The 27,407-nt window shown below is 44.0% G+C and overlaps 1 protein-coding gene across 1 annotated transcript in view; it reads left to right on the top strand.

The window, feature by feature from the left end:
- COL19A1 (collagen type XIX alpha 1 chain) overlaps positions 1 to 27,407 on the top strand; it is a 356,422-nt gene that overhangs the window by 328,288 nt on the left and 727 nt on the right. The window contains exons 41-48 of the mRNA XM_032650897.1: positions 429 to 473; positions 3,797 to 3,841; positions 3,945 to 4,007; positions 8,160 to 8,195; positions 8,331 to 8,375; positions 10,979 to 11,149; positions 12,663 to 12,729; positions 22,905 to 23,033. Of these exons, the coding sequence (XP_032506788.1) occupies positions 429 to 473; positions 3,797 to 3,841; positions 3,945 to 4,007; positions 8,160 to 8,195; positions 8,331 to 8,375; positions 10,979 to 11,149; positions 12,663 to 12,729; positions 22,905 to 23,033 (601 nt within the window). The remainder of the gene's footprint in view (positions 1 to 428; positions 474 to 3,796; positions 3,842 to 3,944; positions 4,008 to 8,159; positions 8,196 to 8,330; positions 8,376 to 10,978; positions 11,150 to 12,662; positions 12,730 to 22,904; positions 23,034 to 27,407) is intronic.

Here is a 27,407-nt window from a genome sequence, read left to right as displayed (position 1 = left end):
CAAGTACAGCGAAAGCTTTTTAGAAGACATTCAGTGTGCTTAGCTTTTAAGTATTAGTAATGAATTACTTTTGAATATGTGGAATAAAACTGTTTACTGATTTTACCTGTAATATGGATAGGGTTCTGTTTAAAAGAATAGGTCACAGAAATGATACCATGAATGCTCGTTTTCATTAAGATTATTATTTGCTTTGGTTTTATGGGGGAAAAAAAAGAGAAAGAGAGAGAGAGAACTTTAGTAGGTTCCATTGGCTGCAGTTTTCATTTTGTTCTTTTCCCATCTGGGCTCTAGCTTCACCCAGCTGATACGGATAACATTTATAAGTTCCAAAGAGAAGCTTTACCAAATCCAAATTATTACTTGAGCATTAATTTCATCGGTGGAGATTTTATAGATATCATTATAAATAGTACATTTTTTTCCAGGGAGATCGAGGCCCGGCAGGTCCCCCTGGAGTGGCGGGAATCTCGGTGAGTCCAGGTTCTCTCATGTTGGTTTCGTGGGCACCGACCGTCAGAAGGGCTGGGAGCACGCAGTGACTCCTTAAACCTCCGGTTTAAAAAGCAGAACCATCCGTCCGTCTCCCACCTCAAGAATGCTCCTTTCTTTATTTTCATCTTTTAAATGTTTTTCTTTGTTTTTTTCTCCCCAACTCACTTTCACACGGGAAGGGGAAGCCCAGTTACCTGTGTCAACGCATTAAGATAGCACAGCTCTGAGAAGCTTGTTGGGTTTCTCTGTTCCTGTTACAGTTCAAGGTTTCTTGATCCTCAAAAGGCAAAGTCCTCAGGCACGTGCTTCAGGACCTTCTTATTAAGCTGCCATCTGCCTGAGTTTTCCCTCAGCCAGGTGTTATTAGCAGAGCTTTATGGCTGCTAATGTGTCCTCGTAAACTAGCCCTTCCAGCCTCTCAATCATTTTTGTTGCTCTCTGTGTCCAATGTTTTAATGTGTCCAGTGTTTTAATCTCATCAAGGTCTTTCCAGATGAATAGGAAGTGCTCCAGGAAAGGTTAAAGTCATTTCTCTGAGCCCTAGGGATTATTCTGATCTTCATTCATGAGGCTCTAATTAAAACTTTGTGGTCAGGCTTGATGAATAAGAGCCCGCTTATCCTTGCTAGCTGCCCCTGCAGGGTGGGCCAGGGTAGGAAAGTCAACGGAAAACGTGTGCTTCAGTCACAGGAACATGAGGAAGATAAGAAACGGCCCTACCATCTCCACCCAGCACCATTCAGACCCTCCTACCACCACCCCCCAGCACCCATCCTTCAAAAGGAGGGTAGCCACTCTATTTAGTTGCTAAATCTAATGACAAAAAAATAAAAACCCATCCACACTCCATAGCAAAGCAACCTGTATGAAGGATAACATCCCCTTAATTAGCTGCTTTAGGGCTTCCCTGGTGGCGCAGTGGTTGAGAGTCCGCCTGCCGATGCAGGCGACACGGGTTCGTGCCCCGGTCCGGGAGGATCCCACATGCCGCGGAGCGGCTGGGCCCGTGAGCCATGGCCACTGAGCCTGCGCGTCCGGAGCCTGTGCTCCGCAACGGGAGAGACCACAGCAGTGAGAGGCCTGCGTACCACAAAAAAAACAAAAAACGAAAACAAAAAAAAAACAGTAACGTGAAAATATTTTCTTTAGCAAGCACCGCAGAATTTTTGGTACACGAAAGCATTCTTCTTGACAACTGGCTCACACTATCCCCCTCCTCCCCGCCTTCCCCTGCTCACCACCACTCCTAGCGACATATTCGCAGCTGTTTGTGCAATTGCCCTGAGTCCCCTACAACCCGCCTCTCAGGGTGCCTTCACAGCCTGTTTGTGTTTCCACCTGGTATAATGAAGTGTAATGCCCCGCAGTGCTCACTCAGGTGGGACTATAAATTCCTTTCAGCCATTACCCTAAACCGAGTCAAAGAAAAGATACTAGCAACCATTGAAAGTATTGAAAAAATAAGTGACAGGATCAAAAGACGATCCAAATGAAGAATTCCAAGGATACTTTGAAGGATGCAGCATGACTGAAATTAGAGGCTAGCCTGCCACTGTGGGGATGTCCAAGATGTAATACGTTCACCTAAAACGCAGCTTTCCTATCTCATCGTTAAGAAGGTTAACTGACAATGACAGAAGTAGGGAAGGGTAAACATGTTGCACGCCGCAAATATACAACTGGGTAGTTAAAAGTGCACCTCTCGGGCTTCCCTGGTGGCGCAGTGGTTGAGAGTCCGCCTGCCGATGCGGGGGACACGGGTTCGTGCCCCGGTCCCGGAAGATGCCACGTGCCGTGGAGCGGCTGGGCCCGTGAGCCATGGCCGCTGAGCCTGCGCGTCCGGAGCCTGTGTACCGCCAACGGGAGAGGCCACAACAGTGAGAGGCCCGCGTACAGCAAAAAAAAAAAAAAAAGTGCACCTCTCTTTTCTATAACTGGACCTTACTGTGGCTCGGAAAAATGAATTAGTTCAAAGATTCTGGAAATAGTGACAGTTATACAACAGTGTGAATGTACTTAATGCCACTGAATTGTACACATAAAATGGCTAAAATGGTAGCTTTCGCGTTATGTATATTTTACCACAATAAAAGACTTTTAAGGTGATGGTTCTGGTTGAAGCAGGGATGTGTCTCCCTGCTCAGCACATCACAGGCCTCTGCTGAGAGCCAAGCGGGCCGGTCCTGCTCTTCCTGGAACAGAGCTGTCTGTTTCCTCCTAGTGCACTCAGGCCCTCCAGGGCCTTCCCCAGGGCTCTTCCTCCCCTCCCTCCCAGGATGGCGTGTGAGCAGCATGCCCTCCCCGGGGCCTCCGAGGTCCCTGCCAGCACTACCCAGCCTTTGGGATCTTCGTCTGGAGCTCCAGGCCCAAGCACCCTGCACCCCTGAGTCTATACCAAGACCCTTTGGGACACTGGCTTTCTCAGCCCTAACACGTCCCCCAACTCAGGTCCATGGGATTCCAGGCGCTCCTGCTGCAGGCGGGCGGTGGGAGCCCGGATGCCATCTCAGGACCTTGTGTCTGCCTCACCTCGGTATTCAGCTGTAGCTGACCTGCCAGGCGGTCTGCTCCCAGAGTTCCATACAGCAAGTGCGGAAAAGGGTCTCCCTCTCCATTCCCTTGCAACCTACTGGGATTTCCATGGTCTCAGTCCCACACCTGCATCTCCAACCACATGAGGTTCAGGGTGCAGGCAGCGGCTCTTTCTCCAAGGCAGGATCCTTAGGCCTGGCCTGGACGCTTGGGCTCGTGTCCACTGCCGTCTCTGCTGGTGTATCTATCTCTCTCATCCCTCCTGTGGTCTCTCTAGCCCATGGTTTCTCCGTCCTCAGTCTTCCAGGCTGCGGTACGCCGGGTCACACCAAACTTGTCCTCTGCTTTCAACAAAACGGCCTTTCAAATCAACCATGCTTCTTTTCAGGCTATCTCACTACGAACTGAAAAAGCTTCTTGTGAAAATCAAAATCTAGGAAGGACTTCTTTGACCCACTGTGCCCTCTTTCCCCCTAAAGTAAAGAGGATCTGCCCATCAAGAGGGATTTCCAGAAATGAGGATACACTGGCTTAATATTTTCAAAAGCTTATCCTCCCTCCCATACCCCACACCCATATGTGCATTGAGGGACTGCCGTCCCGTCTGCCCAGTGCAGTGTGGTTTCTGGGACTCTGGCCGGTAGGGCTGCCAGTTCGGTGTAGAGCCACACCTGCAGCACGGGTGGTAAACGCACAGGTGGGGGAGGGAAGCGCGTGGCCTCATTCAGTAATCTGGCTCCTAACATTTCCCCTTGGCTTCATTTCCCAGGGGAAACCTGGAGCCCCAGGCCCTCCAGGAATTCCAGGAGAACCGGTCAGTTGCCCATTCCTTACTTAGCCATTGTCCTTGTGTTGTACTACATGCAGTTTCAAAGCTCTTCTTGGCAGCTAATTTTTGTCTGTGGCCACGTCTACAGGGTGAGAGAGGGCCTGTTGGAGACATAGGTTTCCCTGGACCAGAAGGACCCTCAGGAAAGCCCGTAAGTCCTTTATCTATTATTTGCCAGTTTAAGAAATGTTCTAAGCATTGCCTCTTTACCTCTCTCTTCAGAAAGTCTGAGATTGGAATAAGTAGTTTCCAAGTAAGTGAGCGCAGGTCTGCAAATGGCTTTTGGGGGTGTGGTTCTCACTGAGTGTCCAGCTCTCCGTGAGTATCTCTACGTCTTAAACCACAGTGAGAAGAGTGAGGTCTTTTGTTTTAAATGTCAGGAAATTAGACTCATTATTTCTCAGGTCTGAGGTCCTCAGCAGAGCTAAAACATGAAATGGCCTGTCATATCCTGAAATACAAAGACTCGCAGATGTGACACCTGTGTGTTAAGCTAGAGAGGAAAGAAGCTCTTGTATCAGATTCCCTCCTTTACCTGTGGGCCTTGTTCTTACATGTTCATAAATCACTGCTGTCAAATACATCATCCCCTCCTGTCCTAAAAGAGCTCTTGGCTACTGATACATAATATTGATGTGACATTGTAACAACCATTCCTACTAATTCAACTCAATTCCACATATTGTCAGCTATCCCTGCCGTTTGCAAAGGATGTGCTGGGCCCCGAGGGAGGGGATATAAAGAGGAATAGACATACCTCACTGTCGGGTGCGCTTTTTATAGAAGTCCCTGCTCCCTTTGCTTGTTTCTGCGCCGTGGGGTGGGTGGGAAGGGGATGCTGTTAGGAGAAGGGGGGCTGAAGGTGACCACGCAGTGCGGAGCTCAGGAGGCTGCTCAGAACCTGTGAGACCACAGGGCAAGGGCATTCCCTGGCCACAGCCTCCCCAGAGAAGGCAACGTGAATGCACGGGAAGTGTATGGAATTTAGAGTCAGGAAGATCTGGGTTTGAGTTATGACTCAAAGGGTTTGTGAGTCACTTAAGCAACGTGACATATGGTAAGACGTCCAATGCCTGCCGTGGGAGACGCCCCATTAATATTAGTCTCATTCCCTCCCTCCCCTCCCTCCCTTTTACCAGCTCCCCATCCCAGCCCCTGTAAGCCACTCGCAAATGCTTGCCATCCAGTTCCGAGGGGATTATGCAAAAAGCAATCTGTTCACTCAGCAAATACTTCTTGAGCGCCTACTACATGCCAAGCACTGGGAGGTTTCAGCTCATCGGATTTACATTCTAGTACAGGGACACAAGACAACAAACAAATAGACACACACAACTTCAGGGAGAAGATGATCTGAGCGGGGTGAAGCCCTAGAGTAGAATTGAAATAGGGCAGTCAATAAAGGCCCACCACTTGAGCAAACCCTGCATGATGGGAGAGCTCAGGCCATGGGGAGGTCAGCAGGGCGGGGAGGCAGGGGGAGCTTGTTCCAAGAAAAAGGAATGGCTAGTAGAGCCTGCCGTGCTGAAGGAAGGGAGGAAGGCCTGAAGGCAGGCGTGAGCTGAGCTAAAGGAGAGGGGCAAAGATACGGAGGGAGAGGCAGCCAGTGGCGGAGCACAAGGAACTTCTAAGCCAGGAATGGAGGGCGGGTTTCACGTGAAGTCTGACGGAGACCCACTGGAGCATCTGTAGCAGGGAAGCAAAATGACTGGACTGCATTTCAAGGGGTACTCTGAGTTCCGTGCGGGGGGCACACCGTAGGGAACGGAACTCTGAAGCATCACCGTAATCCCCATGAGAAACACAGATGGTGGGAAGAGGAGACCTAGGGTGTGCACTGAAGGTAGAGCCAGCAACACTTGCTGATGGATCAGACAGATGCAGAGTGGGAGGAAGAGACCAGTCAAAGCTGTGGTTTGGGGTCTGAGCAACCGGGGTCAGGGTGGTATGTTTCGTGACATGGGTGGGTTTGGGAGGAAAAACTGAGCTCTCTGTTGTAAAACTTCATGTTGAAGCACTAGTAGACATCCAAGTGGATTTCTAGTCAAGTAAGCAGTGTCTACGTGCATCTGCAATTAATGGAGAGGCCAGGACTGGAGAGACTGGTTTGGGTATTTCAACCTGAGCCCGGATGCAGTGGGGTCGCTGCGAACTGGGGAGAGAGCAGGGCTGTTAGGAGAGGATATGGCAGAAAGACGGAGAAGGGGCAGCCAGTGAGATGTGAAGAAAACCAGGCGAAGGCGGTTTCCTGGATGTGGAGGGAGGTAAGTGTTGAAGAGAAACGAGAGGAAAACATACAGAAAAGTAACAAAGGAGCCGACAATTCTCCCCCACGTTTGGAAATGTGGACCTCATTGCGGGGAGAGTACAGCACGGTAGGATCTTGATGAAGAATGACCCTGTTGAGAGGGGACATTTGAAGATACAAGAGAGTGGACTTAGAGTAAGGAAAGAAGACTCCCAAGTGGAAACTGGTGTTTACAAGGAACAGGGCAGAGCAACCTTCTCACGGGGAGGGGGCGGGCGGAAGTCCGAGTACGCATGCGCACAGGTGCGTGGCTCTGGCGGCGGGGATGTGAGCGGGTCCTCGGCTGTGATTTTCTCAGTGAAGGACGGAAGTCATCAGTTGGCCATGAGGAGTGGGGTGGTGACGCTGGAGGTTTCGTGAGACAGGAAAATATGTGCAAGTACTTCTGGAAAGAAGGAGTCAAGTCAGGAAATACAGAAGGATGGCCGGTGATGCAGAGGGGCTGCTTGGGAGCTGCTGCCATACGTGTAGATCAGAACACCTGAGCGAGGGTGACCCTTCTTCACCCACAGTCAGCTGCTCAGACGCAGGTGTGCAGCGGAGGGAAAGCTGGTTACACTTTCTGAGTTAGAAAAAAGAATAGCGTTCTTGCAGATAAGTGAGACGAGGGGGATAGAGGTAAATACACTGAGGTTTCTGTAAAAATTTCTGAAAGCAGAACTCAACCCCCCGCCATGGAGAACAAGTTAGTAACGCCTTCATAGAAAAGAGAACACACGAGAGTCATGGATGAATTACAAGAGACAAAAAACTATCTATAGGTTTATTCATTTTCTTGTTACCAAAAACATGAATTATATTTTGACATCAGATTTATCTTCTTTTATTCAATTAACACAGTTGTTTCTTTCACATCCTCTCCTTCATCAGCTTTATCCTTTTTTGCTTGTGTTTCTGGATGACATAAATCCTTTGAACCTGATGCTTTGGGCAACGTGGTCTTAGTTAAAGTGCCCTAGATAATTCCCAGGCTGTTCAGGAAGGCCGAGGGACTCTGGGTTCCCAACTGTGGCAGGTGTTAGTGTGATTTACAGCAGTAAAAACACAGACCTTTCTGCAGGTCCATCCTTGCAGACTGCACTCCAGCACAATCAGAGCCTCCCGGGCTTTGCAGAGGAGCAAGTCCATGCACCTGCCTGCTGGCTAAGAAATCATTTCCTCACCTTGGTCTCCCTCTTCAAATCAAATCTCAGAAACGTACCTGCTGTCTCTCAGTATTTGATGGGACCCCAGGTGCTTTCCCTTCTTAACACCTCCCAGTCAGTGGTTCTCCCAAGCTTATAAATCTGCAAGCAGGATTGGGCTTTATTACCACCTCCAGAACTGCCATGTATAGTTCGGGAAACTTCCAGCTTACTAAGAAAAAGCCACTATTTAATACTCTCAGAAAACATGATTACAGATTTCTCACTGTCCTTTCATATTTTCTAACTGAAAAATAACAATCGTTCTCTGGCTGACAGTTTATTTCATAGTGGCATCTGGCTCTGGCCACGTTATGAGATTTCTCAAGCAGCAACAGAGACCATTTAACTGAGAATGGCTCTCTTTGGTAGGAAGATTGTTAGAAGGGAACAATAAATGCCGTACACCAGCCAACGAGTGCCATGGGGAACCTTCTTATTTCTCAGAATGTACCTAATGGAATAAGGAAGGAAAATAACCCTGTTGACTATTTACAGTGAGCTAGGCATTTTCTGTTATTTCCCTAAATCCTTAGTTTTAAGGCCATTATTTTATCCTGACTTTATAAGTGGAGAAGCTGACGCTATTAAGGTTAAGTAAATTGCCTGAAGTAAATGGAACTTGCAAGTGACAGAGTCAGAATGTAAACTTGGGGCTGACTCTATCGATTTTGTTTTCCATTTCACCACACTGCCTCACCAAAATCTCAGTAGAAATATGATAAAGTCCTTGAAACTTTACCCTCTTGTTGCATTTAATTATGTCTGTTAATGCAGAATGAGAAATATTGATCATTTTTTGTCTTTACAGGGAATAAATGGGAAAGATGGATTACCAGGTGCGCAGGTATGAAAAATACTGTCGAAAATAAATGTTCTAATGCAAAACTACATCCAGATTACCTGCCAGAGCTCCTGATCCAGCAGCTTGATGAGAAATCTTGATACACAGTGATTTTTAGTGCTGACATTTGTTTTTCAGGGCATCATGGGTAAGCCTGGAGAGAGAGGCCCCAAAGGAGAACGGGTATGTACATTCCTACTGTGATTGTTATTTAAGTCTGTCTCCACAGCTGCCCCCTCATTTGAGTTACACAGTTATGGTCGTAGACCCCCTCGAAATCTCCGCATATGAAAAGGCTGGGGTGTATGTGATCCAAGGTCTCTGCCAGGCATAAAATGGGACCATTCAGGGAAACAGGATCAGGGCGTATGGCAGATACCCCTACCTGGTTTGCCTTTATTCACAACTAAGTCTGGTTTGCTGTTCCAGTTTGGAAAGCTTCTATCAGCCTCCTGTCTCAGACACATGTCCCTACTGTAACTATCACCCGTGTGTTCTTTACCTGAAGTAGGGTTTCTCCACCTCAGCACTGTTACTGTCTGGGGCAGATAATTCTTTGTCATAGGTGCCTGTCCTGTGCTTTGTAGGATGTTTAGCAGCATCCCTGGCCTCTACCCACTAGACACTGTACAACCAACCTCCCTCCAAAAATGTCTCCTTGCAACTGCAAATGCCTCCCTGGGAACAGAGGAATTGTCAAGACCCCCTGAGCTGGGGGAATAATACCAAGCTGAGTAAGTGGGGGCTGGTGAGGGGGGAGAGAAAGACAAAGGGGAAAGACATATAGAGCTACTAGTAATGCCAGTTACGGCATACGTTTTTCTTTGCATTGTTTTGGTTGTTGATGTCATTGTTGCAGCTTCCCATTCTTTTCCCTAAGGAACCTTAGCATTTTCTGCTAGAAATGGATGCATTCCATGGCAACAGGTTCCTTGAGCATTGTTATTCAGAGGGGTTCTAGCGAGGGCTTGCGTGTGTGTGTGTGTGTGTGTGTGTGTGTATACGTGCACACACGTTCCTGTGTACTGGTGTCTAGTTTACTTATTATTACCCAAATAATCCACGCTAACTGAAGGAAACACAAAAATAGAGATATATAAAGAAAAAACCAAAAAAAGCCTACAGAGATAAGCACTATTGATATTTTGGACATATTTCCATCTCACTGTTATACATCATATACACGTTTGCTCAATGCATCGGTACAAGTGAATATACACTTTTCAAAATATTGGTTCATACTGTTTCGTAAGTGAATTCTTTCACCTAATATACGACGACCATCTTTCCATGTCAGTAAATCTAGATCCACGTGGACATTTTAGTGGCTATATGTTATTCCACTGTCTGGATATAGCTTTTCCAAGGTATCTGGAAAATACCCTGCCCCCTTTTCCTGGGTATTTAGGTTCTTTCTAATTTGCATGATAAAAAACCTTACTATAATGAACACCCGTGTGCCTAAACTATAAATAATTTTAATCGTGTTTATTTCGCACACTCTCAAAGTGTGCTAGTAGTTCTTTTCTTTCTTTCTTTTTTAATCTTAGTCATCTCCGATATTTCTCCAGATGCAAGCTGGGTCGATATACTTGTATGAGACACATTTTTATAACCAAGACAGTAGAATTGAAATTAGGTCCGACTGTTTTTCTTCTTTCTACATGGCTTCTTTCTATATGTCTTCATTTATGACCAAATAGATCTTTGTAATTGTTCATTCATTTTTATTGTTTTTTAAATCAGGAGAAATAGAGTTTGGACTTCTGCAGGATAGTCACAAATAAAAGAATCATACGGTGAAATACCGGGCAGGTCAATGCACCATCCTTTCATGTTCAGTGTGATCGTCACCTCCTGGAACTGTGGAACTGAATGTTTGAAATCTGGTACTGAGACACCTCAGTCACACACGCGTGTTCTCTCATTCACATTCTCCCTCTCTCTCTCTCTCTCTCTCTCTCTCACCCCCTCCCTCTTTCATACTCTCATGCACAAACACATACAGTAGTAGACACCTTGCAGGATCAAAGTCTACATTAACGAAACTTCTTCTCAGATTCAGGCACATCTAATTTATTATGGCATCTTAATCAATGAATTCTCTTATAGTTTATTTACATTATTGAACGAACGACCTCAGTGATGACTCTCCACCCCAGTGACCTACTTTGAACCTTCCCAAAGGCTCCCTTTCTCACCTTCCTGACTCTTTAAGATACCTGCGCACGCACACGCTCACACACACACATACACGTGTGCATGTAAAACACGAGCAGAAACCCACAGAAACTATTAAAGGCCAAGCATACAGGAAAAAGCAGAAAAAAAGAAAAACACATGATTTAGGAGAGATTTTGAGTGTCCTGAAGCTTTTCCGAGTGAAAACTTTCAGGGAGGAAATCTTCTTAACCATCTTCCTTCCCCATTGAAAAGGAGACCCAAGCCTGAAGTGACAAGCAGCTGTTGACTTTCAAAAGTGACATCATTCTAGACTGGCACCCGGGTACAAGTAACATCGTCACTAACTTTGTACTGAGTGCTTTCCACGTGTCGGCTTGTTCTAGGCACTTTACCTGAGTTAACTCACTTCTCAGCATCGCCTATTCAGTGGATACTCTTAATGACCCCACTTTAGGGAGAGGACGCAGGGTGGAGCGAGTTTGATTCATTTTACCCCAGGCCTCACAGCTAGTACGGGCCAGTATGAATCCAGACATCTGCTTTTAACCACAGCTAACGTGCTTCTAGAAGAGATCATTCTTATTCATCTTTTTCCTTAACAGGGTGATCAGGGAATTCCAGGAGACCGAGGCCCACAGGGTGAACGTGGAAAACCAGGCCTTCCAGGCATAAAGGGAGCCATAGGTCCCATGGGGCCCCCGGGAAATCAGGGCTCCCCGGGATCCCCGGGGCACCAAGGCCTTCCAGGCCACCCAGGCCTCCCCGGCTCCCCGGTAAGTGGGCGAGGAACTCTTGGCTGGGACTGACCACGTGTCCCTTTTACAACAAGAGCAGTCATAAACCTTTCAAGATTAATATAATGAACCTAAGCTGGCTTCTACAAGGGTGTCAATAGCTGTCATTTATTTCAAGTTATGTGTGGACTCCCCCCTCTTAGTACTCACTAAACACCCTTCAATAGAGCCTCACAACTCACCTGGGAAGACAGGTGACCTGTCCATCCACCTTGACGAATGCAGAAGCCGAGTGCCGACCTGTCCAATGTCACAGGTATCCAGTGGGTCGGACCCAGGCCTGACCGACTCCAAGCCCACACTCTTCAATACATAATGTCCCCTTACACTACCCAGAAAACACACGTCTGCTTCATGTTAACACTCCATTTTGTTGACAATCAGAACAACAGATCTGCCCTGTATGGTGCTTTGAAGTGGAAACCTGTTAGGCCAAGAAAGAGTGTTTGGCTAAGGAAGCCCATGTCCTTATAAGCATCGTCAGGAGGCTGGTGGATGGCCATTCCACGGAGAACTGAATCTGAAAATATCCACATCAGGAAGAAAGGGGTGTCCTAGCGTGAGGCCAGGGGGTTAAGGACATGCCGTCCTCAGATAATCAGCCAATTCCAGAGATTGGGCCGAATTGGGCCTTCCCACCATACGCTTTAGTTTACCCACTCTTCCTACACTCTGTTTGAATAAAGCCTATACAGTGAACTCTCAGTGCTGTGTCAGTACGTGGTATTAGACGCATTCATTCAAGTTCATTTGCCCCATAAACAGTGAAAGTAAAATATTGAAATTGGAACTGTTCTGTCCCACAGAAATCATCACTTTATGAGTAACAACATACCTTGAAACCCTAACCGTCATGAAAAATAATAGCTCCCTTTTAAAAATGTCAAGGTGTTATAGTAAAACGTTACTGTTATAAATGTGAGATACCATTTTCAATGTTAGGTTCTCTGTCGAATTCATGTGGGTTTGTTCGTCAAGGGGTTAAAAATTCAACTGGCGTCGTTTACCTACTCCGCTTTACCAGATCCCGCAGCATTTTCTATCAAGGAAAGGAAATTGCTTAATACAAGTATGCTTACAATGTGCAGATTGCAGATGAGCTTCACCATGAAATGGGTAAAACTTAGTTTTATCCCACGAACAAAACCTGTTAAAGAATCATTCAGCGTACTTGGAGTTCTCTTCCTTTGAAGATACGTAATAAAATCAGTTAGATATTGACTTTACCAGTGTCCAGGGATTAGTTACAGGTTAAAAATGTGCCTGGGGTGGTCCCGTCATAACACTGGTTCAAATTACTTCAGAAAATGAAGTAATAGGAAATGTCTTCCCTCATCGTGTGAAATCTAGTAGGAAGTATGTTCCCATCGCTGGTTACGGTGCCGGCCCACAGCTTTTAAAGCACTGTAGTTATGCACTTCTTCCCAGCATTTCTGTTCTTTATTCACTTGTGCTAGGTTCCACATGAACAGGCCTTTTTTTCTCTCTCTAGGCTGATGTGGTTTCATTTGAAGAAATAAAGAAGTATATTAATCAAGAGGTTCTGAGGATTTTTGAAGGTGAGATTTGCTTAATACGCATTTCGGAAGTTTCCCTCCCCCCTCTCCCCTCAGCTGTAGGGAGTCCCTCTAGCAGCGTTCTCCAAAGATGGCAGCGCAGCTGCAGCAAGCTTAGAATCATTTTTCCTTTTGGGGGGGGCAAAGTGAGGGGATAGGATACATTTCTAAATGGTTTTTCGAAATCAAAATAATATTGCATGACATGTGAAACGATCAGAAATTCAAATCTGTGTCCACAAATAAAGTTTCGTTGGAGTGCAGTCCTACTCCTTCCTTTATGTATTTTCTCTGGTTGCTTTCATGCTGGACAGGAGGATTGAGTGTGGACAGGGACCGTATAGCCTGTAAATCCTTAAAGATGTACTATGCGACCCTTCGCAGAGAAAGTTTTCTGACGCCTGATGTAGATACTTTAATAATGCAGCCTAAGATAGCATTCCTTAAAAAGAAGTCTCCATATCACACTGTTGATTCATTTTGAGTTTTCAGTTAACTAACAACCCTCTGTGTTCCTTATACGAACTTTTAAAAATCAGGGGTTTCTCATTATGTGCTGCGTTCATTTTTACAACGTTACGTGTGTGGTTTTATGTTTCTTCTTATTCAGTTTCAAGTGATTGGTGTTCAAACATCATTCTCACCTGAAAATATCTTTTGGAATCTTGTCTCTTAGGGCAGGCTGGCTGACCCTCATAACTTTGTGTCATCTCTAAATTTCCTAGGCATGTCATCATTCTAATTGTTGCTAGAAATGTTGACTAAGGAGGGTTAGGGCTAAATGCCATCGCGTTTGTCCTGCTCGTTCGTAAATCATCTATTAATCTATGGTATTAGCGGGTTCTGAATCCATACAGCTGTCTTAAAATCCACTCTACATTTCTTTATTTAGTCACAAGGATATTACATGATTTAATCAAATGATTTGCTAAACTCAAGATCACGTCCCTCAACTGTGAGCTTATAAGGTGGGAATTATTTGTCTTGAGAAAATAAATCTACATTGGCTCGTGGTTCCCGCTTCTTTTGCAAAGCATCCTTCCTTTGCTAAGCTAAAAATGCGTTGTTGAATGTTGCAAGCAGTAGGATTACAAGATGCCCTGATTTCCTCTTAAATCTTTCACTGCCAACATGGAGTTAGCCTCTCTCCAGGAAGCCCTGAATATTTTAAGCAGTAGTTAGATTTAGAGACCAAAATCTCTCGGTGCTTGAGGGCACATTATCTTATTTCACGTGAGCACTAGAGAGAGAACAGATTAGCCCAGGGACTTTTGGTAGCTTCAGTTACAAAATAGAAAAAAATGTTTTTTCAAAGGTCATGACTTCATGCTGTTGATTTCACTTCACATTGATCCCTGCGAAGTACCTTTACCTTGCTCTGACATGATAGTTTATTAATACAATTGTCTGCTCTTTTTTTTTTTTTTTGAGCTACCAGTTTTCTCTTTGTAATTTTAATTTTGCCCTTACATTTTAGAATCTCCTTTGCCCTTACATTTTAGAATCTCCTTTTATCACGTCCGTGATCTCTTATCTCAGGCAGCTTTAACGTGGAGCTTCAATTTCTTAAAATACTTTATATAAAAACAGAGTAAATAGTTCCGTAGTTAATTAGTCTAAGTTTTTAAAGGCTGGTTAAGGAGGTCAGAAAATATAGCCAGGCACTCTCAGAAAAACGTGACGTGCAGAGATACAGGAGGTGTCCGTGTTGCAAGTCCCGGGGACACTGGATAAAGGCAGAGCTCTGGTGGCCTGCCCAGCAGGGGAGGAGATGTGGCCAACTCTGCAGGGGAGGCTCCACACGGCCCTCTCAGGCCACCGGGAGGGTCCTCCCAGGAAGGGCTGTCAGCCTCCTGAGGACGGAGGTCACGGAAGCTGGGCCACTCGCCACCCATCTGTCCCACCCCCTCTCCCAGTCTCTCCCAGCCTGGTGAGGCCCAGTAGAGGGGTCAGTGCCCCCCGCAGAGGCCCCAGATGTCTTGGCGTCAAGACAATATTCTCAAGTGGCCCCAAAGCAAATTTTTTCCTGAGACTTCCAGACTCTGAGACTCCAAATGGGATCCCCTCTCTCTTTTTATCTCTGTTGGCCCCAGCCCTACAAAACCATCTTCTCCCGAACAAAGTTGTACCTGGAACCCAGAATTTAGTTATTTGGCACTTTAGTTCATTTGTCCCAAGATTATTTCAGGTCAGTCCATGTCATCTTCCACTTCAAAGTCACCTTTTCCATTGCCTCTGAACACCATTTATAAAAGAGAAAAACAAAATCCTCCATTTTCACAAATCTTCGAGCTCCAGGGTCACAGTTCTCCTTTTCAGAAAGCTTTCTCCGTAAAAGCCAAGATGAATTCTCACATGTTAAAACAGTTAAGGGCTCCAGTGAAGCAGCCCCTGTCTGCGTCTCTCTGGCTGAACCACTTCACCGAGAGCTGTGTCCGCGGCAGCCGATCGCCTCTGCTCCACTCACCCCTGCAAGTCCTCAGCCTCGAGGGGGATTCTCTCTGCTTAGCAGCCGCGGGTCGTCTGCGGGGCTCAGGGGAGTCCTGCTGTCCCGCGTCACCATCCAGACCATAGCAAGGCCCTAGACCAGGCCCCAAAACTCAGGCTCTCCTCATGGAGGTTTCCAACCCCTTTGGGGATTCACAGGCGACCCCGCCAACAGAGCACTCCCACAGATTTCACACTTGGGACTGTCACCCAGGCCACCGAGCCCTCTTTCAACATCCTGATGCCCCATCCCAAACCGAGCACGGTGGAAGAAAGCTGGTTCTCCACCCATCCCAGGTCTGGGTTTCTGGCAGATAAAATGCACAGACATACACCCAATCTAAAATTGCGTTAGATTCTTGATGTGATTGGCCAAGAGCTCAAATCTTTGTGCACGCAAGGTGGCCGCACAGAAAGGGGACAGAAGCTGTGTGTCTCAGCTTAGCCCCTTTTTGTTTGATGAGGGCTCTGCATCCAGATCTGAGAAGCTCAATTCTTGCTATGACACCCACCACCCTATTATATTGGGGGATGTATATCACCCTGCAGGCAGGATTTACCAACCTGGGCAGGCAAGTGGACAAACATCTGACCCTCTGGGCTCTTTTTTTTTTTTTTTTTTTTTTTGCAGTACGCGGGCCTCTCACTGTTGTGGCCTCTCCTGCCGTGGAGCACAGGCTCCAGATGTGCAGGTTCAGCGGCCATGGCTCACGGGCCCAGCCGCTCTGCGGCACGTGGGATCTTCCCGGACCAGGGCATGAACCCGTGTCCCCTGCATCGGCAGGCGGACTCTCAACCACTGCGCCACCAGAGAAGCCCCCCTCTGGGTTCTTGAGACAAACTTGGAAACGACAAGGCCATACCGACATCTGTGGGAGGACAGGAGGATTGGGGCTGTGTCCCTGAGCAATGCTTCTGCCTCTAGATTGCCAGGGCCACGAAAGCCCCTCACCTATGTTTTCTCCATTTTTCATACATAGTTTCATCCACATATGCGTGAACATGTATGAATATGGATTATCCTGTCCTCTTGTTTCCAGGCTGCAACATCTCTACAATGAAGATATTAATTTATATATGTATTTGTATACACATATTTGTATATGTACAGTCTTCTCATAGATACACATAATTGGAGACGTAGATAGTTTTTAAAACTAGTTTCCACATCATAGTCTCTATCTCTTCCAACCTGCTTCTTTCTGTTTGTTGGGGTCTATCATTCAGCTTAGAGGGTTTCCTCAGTGCCAGCCATCCTTGGCCATGTGCTCATACAAGAGCATGGGTTCTAAAAACTGCTGGAACGTTAGGAGTGAATGGTGGCCTTGCCAACCACGAGCTTTACCGTAGGGTAATCTGGATGGTTTTGGGGGTTTTTTTGCTTGTTTGTTTTTTAATTAAGGGACCCTCAACTTCACTGTCTTGAAGTCTTTCCTTGTATTCTGGTCAGATTCCCCAAAGGAAACACTTGCATTTCCTGCCAGGTTGCCAGCATTTGGGGAGCCAGGTAGGCGGATAGGGCAGTGGTGGCCTCAGCTCCAACAAGGCAATGCCCATTTCTTCTCCTCGTTTTCAGTAGGCAAGCCTGAGTCTCAACACAGTCTGGGGTCCCCAGTGCAGAGATGGTCTATTTACACTTTTCAGATGATAACCCTGCCGCCTTCTGCCGGGATTAGGAAGGGGCAACTAGGTAGCTGCACAGAGCAGAGAAAGGGATTTCTAAGATCATTTCTTAAACAGGCTTTCATCCAGTCCCCCTTATTTTAGTTCCCCTCCTTTAGCCCCACTTCCAGATGTAACTCCTGAACGTTTTAGGGATTTTGTGATTTAACACAGGCTGGTTCTCAGCTCCTGGTGTAAAGATTTGGTTTTCTTGAGTCTGCTAAGTCATCCACACTCTGCCATCTGGCTCTCAGCTTCCAAAGGTTAATGTCGTCTCCTTTCACATTCTCCCATTCTTGTGGTTTTCTGCCTTTAAAAGTAACTGCAAAACCATTGTTTTGCAGTGATTCAGGAAAGAGTTAAAGCAGGTGCGTGTGTTCAATCTGCCATCTTTACTCATAATAACATTTCGAAGCAACAGAGGTGACAAAGAATTGAGCCAGAGTTGAATGTAGCAGTAACAACCCTTGGACCGTGATGTGCCACAAAATGAATATGAAGCCACCAAAGATGCTGTTGAATTAACAGCTAGAATGAAACTAGAAAATCATTCTCAAGACATGAAAGGAAATTACCCTTCTGACAATTTTGCCCATTAAGAGATAACTGTATCTAATTTTTGCTTCCAAATTTAAGAGATGTATGGAAAAAACCCAGAACATTGGAACCAAAAAGTGATTTACAGAACAGATTACCAAGCCTATGAGTAAAAGTTATTTAACCTGAAGGCTAAGAGGTAACAATATTATCAAGTAGATGACTGATTTCCCAAGGGAAGTACTCATTAACTACTCTCTGTTTTCCATAAGGGGGTAACAAAAGGAAATAAGTTGACACTATACCAAGAAAATGGGCAATTAAACATTTGAATGGGCATTAGGAGAAAAAAGTGAATTTCTCTCTTTGAAAATATTTACAAATTCTGTGAAATAGAAGGTAGACGTGGGCCAGATGACAAACTTCCTTCTCCGTATAATGTGCTTTATTATCACATTAATATTAATGTCTGCATGATATTAACAAGCCCATTCTCCAAGGAAGGCCAGCCATTGGTATCATTTGTTAGAATGACTGCTATGGGTTTGCCTTGGCAGATGGCCTGTGTGAGTTTGGTTTATGCAAGCTCCTATCCAAACTCTTCAATTTCCTGCCTCTTTAGAAAGCATAGCCAAAAACAGTTTAATTGACCAAAGATCCCTGAAAACAGAGGAAACGCAATTAAGAATACAAGTCTTTACAATTTATTTACCGGCTCAGAAACATATTATTTAAAATTATAGAGCATTGGAGTATGGTTCAGAGGAGGTAATTACCCTGTGCTAAATAACTGTTTTTGAGTGTATCTTAAAGCTAGATAATTTACAGCTAGAAGTAATTATTTAAAAGAACTCTCTGTTTTGCTAAAAATATTTAAAAGCACCCAAAGCAAGTTACTTACAAATTCAATTCCTACATTAAAGAGGAAAAACTAGTGCTATGAATATTTGTGTTTAGACATTGAAGATATTCAAAGAGGTATGTTTCAAATTAAGAAAAATTGTACTGAAATATATATCTATCTTTTAAGTGCAAAACAACAAATAATACGCAAAGTTTCAAACTGTGATCACTGAATTTCATATCTTTTTATAAAACACCCAGTTTACGATGTAATATAAAGAGATTCTATCTAGATTCAATGTGATGATTTGCAAAACTATATATATTAATTGCAAATTTGTTTTATCTGTTGTTACTGGAAACAAATGTATTAACACCAACCAAATGTGCCCCAGGTGGAAAGTCAGGTAGTAAAAAGTTTTACTGGAAAGCCGGTGACTTAATGTCACTCTTAGGGATGACTCATCGGACCCTCATTGGTTTTCATCATCATTGTCAATCAATCCACATCAGAGATTCTGGTCCTGTGGGTACTGGCATGTTTCCATTCGGCTTGCTTTGTGATTTCAGAATGTGAGTGTAGGGTGATTGCTCTTTTGTTAATTATAGCTAATACTCCACATTTGTTGAGGCTTTTCCCTTAATGATTCTATTTGAAAAGAATTTTGGTTTTATCTCCTAAACAGTGTAGGGACCTACATTTTTTTAAGCAAAATTTTTATTGAAAGCCCATTGAAAAATAGGTTTTACTCAGTAGTAATTTGCTCTTTATCAAAAAATTGTAAAACATACACATCCTGTTTAAGCAAAAAGTGTCTTTAAAGTTCAACTAAGTGAATTAAACTGAGCGAAGAGACTGGAGAAGATTGAGGTAATTCTTTACAAGCTCTATATGGTTTGGCCCTTGTTTTTTCTAACTGGCAGCTATAGATTCTAGTATGTTACTGTCATTTGGTTCTTAGTTGCAGAATAAACGCTAATTTAATCAGTAAAACATTTTCCTAGAAGATTTGTCTGCACCAAACCTATGCTGAATTTTTCACATGAAAGGGTCATCTCTTACTACTTACTAGCTACATCTTTGAAAAACAGTTAGTTTTACAAGTGAAATCATTTGAATTTTCTTTTTAAAGAAAATATGTGAAAAGAAAAAACATGTGGTTACTTTTTTATGTCATGGCAAGGATATGCCTTCCTCCAGTTTTCTATTTTAAATCTAGTTACATATATATTAGATTTCTTAAATATGAGCTATGTAAAATATAAACAAAACAAGCAAGTTTAAATACAGAATCCAGTGACACATTGTATTTATCGTGGACTTTGGGTGAATTTGCATTAATGACTACCAAAATTATCCATATAGTGGCAAAATATTGAAAATGCTTTTGAGATGAAATTTAACTGAACAATAGTCTTATGTGGGGTTAATAACCAAGAATTCTACAATAATAAGTGTAACCGTGGATTTGATTATCCAAAAAAGTAATTCTGAGAATAATTATATAACAGATTTCTAGTCATAAAATAAAGCTTATTGGCAGTTAATCTTTATAGTGCACGGCACTTATAAAAACATGGATAATAATTCTTATTGGATATTGAAATGATAATCTCTCTCTGCTCTCTCCATGATTTCTTTTTTTTTTTTAACATCTTTATTGGAATATAATTGCTCTACAATGGTGTGTTAGTTTCTGCTTTATAACGAAGTGAATCAGCTATATGTATACATATATCCCCATATCACCTCCCTCTTGCGTCTCCCTCCCACCCTCCCTATCCCACCCCTCTAGGTGGTCACAAAGCACCGAGCTGATCTCCCTGTGCTATGCGGCTGCTTCCCACTAGCTATCTATTCTACATTTGGTAGTGTATAGATGTCCATGCCACTCTCTCACTTTGTCTCAGCTTACCCTTACCCTTCCCCCTGTCCTCAAGTCCATTCTCTACATCTGCCTCTTTATTCCTGTCCTGCCCCTAGGTTCTCCAGAACCATTTTTTTTTTCTAGATTCCATATATATGTGTTAGCATACAGTATTTGTTTTTCTCTTTCTGACTTACTTCACTCTGTATGACAGACTCTAGGTCCATCCACCTCACTACAAATAACTCAATTTTGTTTCTTTTTTGGCTGAGTAACTCTCCATGATTTCTGAACGAGAGCACTTAATGCAGAAAATGTTAAAGGCCCAATGCAAAGCCCTGCTTACAGAGAATGTTTAACTTAGTTAATAATCTGACTTGTTTAGGAATTTTAGGGTGAAAATTTTTATTTATATTTTCATATTTACATTTTTTGGTGTTCATTTTCCAGACCCTTTAAATGTTATGAGTTATTAATGCACCAACGTCCTATGATGTAGAGTCACTTTTTTGTTGACCCTAAGCACTGACATTTGATGTACCCTGTAGGACACGCTCACGGCCAGAGAGCCGAGCTCACCCGAGGTAGCACTCTTACACAGTCCTGCCTCCCCTCCCTGGACTTTCTCTTTAGGACCCAGATGAACAGGGTTGGGCTCCAGGCAGCCTGGTGGATGAACAAAGGGCAGATGACGGTGATGTGTCCTTGTATTCAGGTCATAAAGGTCACATCACTCAACACTGACAAAAGATTTTTAAATGTTCTGGATAGTTTGTCAACTTCCTATAACTTGTGTGTTCTTAGTTTCAGCGTCTTCTTGAGGTTCACAGAAATGTACAGAGACTTTGCTGGTTTCACTCGGCCTGCTCCTGGGCAGCAATGCTGCATTTGTCCCTTTGGCCAAATGAGACATCCTTCCTACTAAAACCTTGGCTGAATGATGGAACTAATTGGAAATCAAACCAAAAAAAAAAAAAAAAAGGAAAAAAGAATAATATTGAGGGTGTATACTAGAACATTTTCTTTAAAAAGCATAAGTTGTTGACAAAGTATTAGCCCAGTATAGAAATTAAACAGTACCATGAAATCATAATGAATAGGAAGCCAGTGACCCATCTTTTCAATAAATAAACCTCTCTATCAATAATGCAGTTTTGTTCAAGGATATAAAGTGTCACATACCATATGAGTTATCTATTGCTGCATAAGAAAATATCTCAAAACTTTAGTGGCTTAAAACAACAGTGTTTATTATCGTGCGTTTTCTGTGGATCAGGGACTTAAAGGGTCACTTACTTGTGTGGTTCTGTCTCGGCGTCTGTCATGAAGTTGCTTTCAGGGTGTCAGCCAGAGCTGACGTCCTCTGAGGGCTCAGCTGGGGCGGGAAGATCCACCTCCGGGCTCACTCACGTGGCTGTTGGCAGTTAGCTTCAGCTCACCCCCATTTGGCTCTCTTCATGCCCTCAAGACGTGCCAGCTGGCTTCCCCCAGAATGAGAATCTAAGAGAGAAAGCAGCCAGGAAGCCACGAGGCTTTTATGACTTAGTGTCCCCACTTGCCTTTTTTCTATTCGTTAGAAGTGAAAGGAAGTTCAGCCCACACTCCAGAATAGGGGGATTAGGCTCCACCTAATTCCATTTGGAAGGGAGTGTCAAAGACCTTGTCAACATATTTTAAACCACCACCGGCACATTCACAACACTTCTGGAAAGCGGCTTAAATGTATTATAACAACCATTTTTTAATATGAACCTGAATTCTCTCCTCAAGTCATTACCAGAGGTTAATTAGGCTCTAGGACAGTGGTCCCCAACCTTTTTGGCACCAGGGACTGGTTTCACGGAAGACAGTTTTTCCACAGACCGGGGACGGGAGTGGTTTGGGGATGATTCAAGCGCATTACATCTATTGTGTACTTTATTTCTATTAGTATTACACTGTAATATATAATGAAATAATTATACAGCTCACCATAATGCAGAATCAGTGGGAGCCCTGAGCTTGTTTTCCTGCAACTATACGGCACCATCCGGGGGTGATGGAAGACAGTGACACCCGACGTGTGTTGCTTATGTCCGGTCTACTCCATAAGATGCAGCTTAATTGTCACTTGCCACTCACTGGTAGGGTTTTGATATGAGTCTGCAAGCAGTTGATTTATTATGGTCTCTGTGCAGTCAAACCTCTCTGCTAGTGATGATCTGTATTTGCAGCCGCTCCCCAGCGCTAGCATCAGCGCCTCAGCTCCACCTCAGGTCATCAGGCATTAGATTCTCATAAGGACCGTGCAACCTAGATCCCTCGCATGTGCAGTTCACAGTAGGGTCTGCGCTCCTGTGAGAATCTAATGCTGCAGCTGGTCTGACAGGAGGCGGGGCTCAGGCGGTAATGCGAGCCATGGGGAGCGGCTGTAAATACAGACGAAGCTTCGCTCCGCTTGCCTGCCGCTCACCTCCTGCTGTGTGCCCGGTTCCTAATGGGCCATGGACCCCTACTCTAGGGTATTGTCTGCTAGGTTGGCAACATCTCTGAAGCACTGAAGGTTCTCAATCCTCTGATCAACACAACTCATCTGCATCCATATTCAAACAACTTTGTACAATCTGTTTTACTTGAACAATCAAAGAAATCTCTCCACGCTCAGACCAGTTGGTAAATTAGATGTGCTTAAATTGAAAACCAAGTAATTTTTTGTTGAATTTTATGTAAAACTATTTGAAAACTTTTGACGTAAAAAGTATTCCCATAACATGCATATTATTTTCCCTTTCATCAATGAAGAGAGGATGGCTGTGTTCCTGTCCCAGCTCAAGCTACCAGCAGCAATGCTGGCTGCCCAAGCTCATGGGAGGCCTGGTCCACCAGGAAAGGATGGGTTGCCTGGGCCACCAGGAGACCCTGGGCCCCAAGGTACGTCTTTGAGGACAATATTTGTTTACCAGCTCTTTAACTCTCAGTATTTATAACATGCTAATCACAGTTAAGGCAAAAATTATTTATATACATTACAAATATATATTAATATACATTAAAAGTATGTATATTAGATTATATATAATATATATACTTGGTATGTATTTTATAAATTTATTTAAAAATATGTATATATAATGATTTAATATAGGATATCTTGTTAATATTTGATATTCTAGAAATAAATTTTTAACTATTATTCATTCCAGTTTAAACCTGACTGATAATTATTTGCTAATCTAAATGTATTTAATAACAATACTTATTATGATAATAACAGCAATAATGTGCTTAGTTATCATTATCATCTGCAAATTTATGCCTCGCTGTTAACGTAAGTAGACAACAAGAATCTTAGTATCTTAAAGAAACTGAGGAAAAAGTCTTAAGACCTGCTACTATGACTAGTGATTTGGGTCCGAAATATATTTTTGAGAAATTTTAGAATCCTTTTTCTTCTGTAAAAGTTGTGGATGGTAACTTCTGAATTAAAAAAAAAAAAGAATTCTCATGTTGTTTCTAAATTTTTCAAAGCAAGACTTAAATTGGCAAAAAACAATATTTGCTCCACTGATGATCACTTGACAAGAGACATGATCTTAAATGTAGCTTGGCTAAATTCAGCTGGCAAGAGCATTTTCTAGAAATGTGACTGGCAGTCAGCAGAGGGGCTAAGGGGACCCTGGTTTAGAAGATTCACAGCTCTGACAAGGAAGCATTAGATCCAATGAGTACGTACTGTGAGAGGAAAGGCCAGAGACACTGCTTTTCATGTGTTATTATAGAGGAACTCAAGGGCTCTCCTTGGAATAATCAAAAGCTTGTGTAAGGGAGAGAGACAAAAATGCTCATCTGGAAAGATGCATGCACCCCAGTGTTCATAGGAGCGCTATTTACAGTAGCCAAGACAGGGAAGCAACCTGAGTGTCCATCAACAGACGAATGGGTAAAGGAGAAAAGAGAAAGTTAACACCAATATCACATAGGAATACAGTTCAAAATACTATATATGCGGAGAGTTATTTCCCTTTCACTAGTTCACTTTCCTTCCAACGGCTTCTCTATTTTCTGTAGGAAGGGCCCAAAGGTGATTGCCGTGTCCTCCCTCCCCTGAAAGAGGCACAGCTTTCCCCGGTCGTGGGGTCTGTTAGGATCCTAACTTCCCATTGAGACTGACAAGCCTTCTGGTTTAGCTAGCACAGTGCAAAACAACGGCAGTGAATCACTCTAGTTTACCTGAACTGTCTTTTCTACCTAGTTTCTCTTAGGTCACAGAGAGTTTTGGCGGGGAATTGGAAGCAAGTGTAGAATCAGGTGTAGCCTTGTGTGTGTACCATTGTGTAAAGGGTGGTTAATTACCATCTTCTGCCAGTTGGGTCTGTTGTGAATTCAGAGTGTAGGAGACGGGAAGGAAGACCTTGATAGCCCATCTGAAGATGTTTGATGCCTCAAACCATGTGAAGAACCAGGACTGTTAACACCAATAGGAGAAAGAACTTGGACAGATGCTTCACACAGTGGCCACCTAAGGGGACAAGAGCAATGCATGGTCAGGATAGCAAGGAAAACCCTTCTGGAACTAGAGTCACCTGTCCACACAAACCCCTGTCTCGGGCTCCCTCCCATGCAGGGAAGGCCCACCTGGAAGGCCCATCTGGAAGGCTCTCGGGCAGAGGCCGTGCCAGGTGTTCGTGCAGCTTTTGGAAACAAGACCTCTGTTCACCACTCATTGACCTTCACTTCCGCAAAAGATTTCTATGGGTTTTATTTACCTGCTGTGCTGCCGAGGAGACCTTATCTACTGTTTCCACTCCTGATGGGGCTTCGGATCCAGTTCTTTTTTTGTTGTTTTGCGGTACGCGGGCCTCTCACTGTTGTGGCCTCTCCCGTTGCGGAGCACAGGCTCCGGATGCGCAGGCTCAGCAGCCATGGCTCACGGGCCCAGCCGCTCCGTGGCATGTGGGATCCTCCCGGACCGGGGAAAGAACCCACGTCCCCCGCATCGGCAGGCGGACTCTCAACCACTGTGCCACCAGGGAAGCCCTCCAACTTTTTAAAAAGAATGTTTAGTAAAATTAACAAAACTCTTGTCCCACCAGAGGGTTCTGACAACAGACATATCTTGATTATAACTCAGGTGTCTCCTCAACGTTTGCATATCTCCTTTTCAGGATTTGTTACATGCCAGAAATGCAGCCAAAAAATGAAACTCGTGAAATATGGGAGTTTATAATAAGACTTGAAAGTCAAAACGACTCCTTGATCCATGGGCTGCAGAATGGATGTAGTGTTAGCAGGCATGAAAACAACATGAATCTTGTTGGACATTCTTTCAGCACCTGATCTTCTTGCAGTGAGAATAGATGCCAATATGATTCTGAGTTGGGTCACCTTGTTTGCACTTTTCCTAAATTCCCCAAAGGGCAATTGTTGATGCCTTTTTTTTTAATTCAAAAAGTTCAGTTTTAGATTTTAACCATCCTTTGGGTTTCGGATTATTGCCTTCCCACTGTGCTGTGGGAGGAGTGCTTTCCTTGGTGTCCTTTATTCCCAGCCCCCAAGAGTGGGAGTTGCTTTGGGGGGGTTACTAGGAGAAAATGGATCCAGCCATTCTATCCCACATCAATTTTGGAGGGGTGGTATTGGGAATGATGGTTCTTACTTTTGAACTTCTAAAGTTCAGCTGTTATTGGTTTGTAATGAAAGAAACCACCTGTTATGTATAAGCCAGTGGCCCATAGAGTAGTTGACGTGACTGATATAGATTTGACCCTTCAGATCTGTTAGCAGTAGGGGCCTTAGGAAATGGGAGGCATATGTGTGTCGGTATGGTGACGGGTTCAGTGGCCAATTAGTGGGCCAGAACAAGCAGGCCAGACAATGTGGAAGGCTTGCAGACAGCTTGTAAGGTCCCACATGAAGAGTCATCCTCCCAAATGCCAGTAACACTCTTTTTCTGACCTCATTTTTCCAGCGTGCATGTAAATGCACTGATTTACAATTTTAGAAGTAAATCCCTTGTGTTGAAAGGGAAATAAAGTCTAACACCTTAAAAACTCCAGCAAGCACAGTTCTTCAATGATGAGAATCTCTAGATGCTTTGGATTAGGGCACTGCTGTTGTTTTATATTTTTTCCTACATAAGCTACACTGATATCAAACTCTCATCCTGCACCTAGGGGCCAAGAAAACACATGTCTGTTTGCAGATAGACCAGCCTTTTAGTCTTTTCCAAATTTCGAGAGAGGCCTACCCTAAAGGGTGAAAAGCTTAATTCTAGAGAATGGGGACGTTGTTTTTGACCTTATTAGCGTTCCTATCTGAAGTGTTGTTGTGGAAAAAATATGTATAGCTGATTCACTTTGTTATAAAGCAGAAACTAACACACCATTGTAAAACAATTATACTCCAATGAAGATGTTAGAAAATAATAATAATAATAAGACCCTGGACTTGCCTGGTGGCGCAGTGGTAAAGAATCCACCTGCCAGTGCAGGGGACACGGATTTGATCCCTGGTGCAGGAAGATCCCACATGCTGCGGAGCAGCTAAGCCCGTGCGCCACAACTACTGAAGCCCGCGCGCCTAAAGCCCGTGCTCCGCAAGAAAAGAAGCCACCACAGTGAGAAACCCGCGCACCGCAACGAAGGGTAGCCCCTGCTCGCCGCAACTAGAGAAAGCAACGTTTCCCACATTTCCTGCGCGCAGCAACGAAGACCCAACACAGCCACAAATAAATAAATAAATAATAAATAAGACCCTAAGGCTTTTGGGGAGCCTTCATAAGGAATGAGCCTGGGACCTTATTAGGAAAGTTAAGAGTAGAAAGTTCTCATGTGCTTTGTGCACTTCAGCATCTTTATCTGTTAATAGTGGGTCCGTATTTACCTAATGATGTGAGAGATTTGTACAAACAAGTTGTTACATTTGACAGGACACATGTAAATGTTACCTTATTATACAAATACACAAATTGTTGTTTCTCGTTTTGTGATACCATATGCACTGAAATCCATATGGAATAATCTATTTTGCATTATATTGAAATCTGAGAACTGAGTTTAAATATGTAGCTTTTAGCACCTACGTTGTTCATTTGGAATTGTGTTCAGTGTCGTTAACCCTCTTGTTAATCGGAAGTTCGTGTATCTTCACTTATTTTTCTTTCTTCCTCATTTTTTTAGCCTATGATCTTAAGCCCTCACTGAGATGACTTGAGAGCCACCTTAACGAGGTGTCTGTCACAGCAGGAGCTGGGTTGAACTATATTAAATATACCTCAGGTGGTAAATGTTATTTTACTGCAGAAAT

The sequence above is a fragment of the Phocoena sinus genome, chromosome 12 (assembly GCF_008692025.1).
Source record: "Phocoena sinus isolate mPhoSin1 chromosome 12, mPhoSin1.pri, whole genome shotgun sequence".
Classification (NCBI taxonomy): Eukaryota; Metazoa; Chordata; class Mammalia; order Artiodactyla; family Phocoenidae; genus Phocoena; species Phocoena sinus.
Note: the sequence above shows the minus strand (reverse complement) of the source record. Positions and strands in the feature narration are given on the sequence as shown.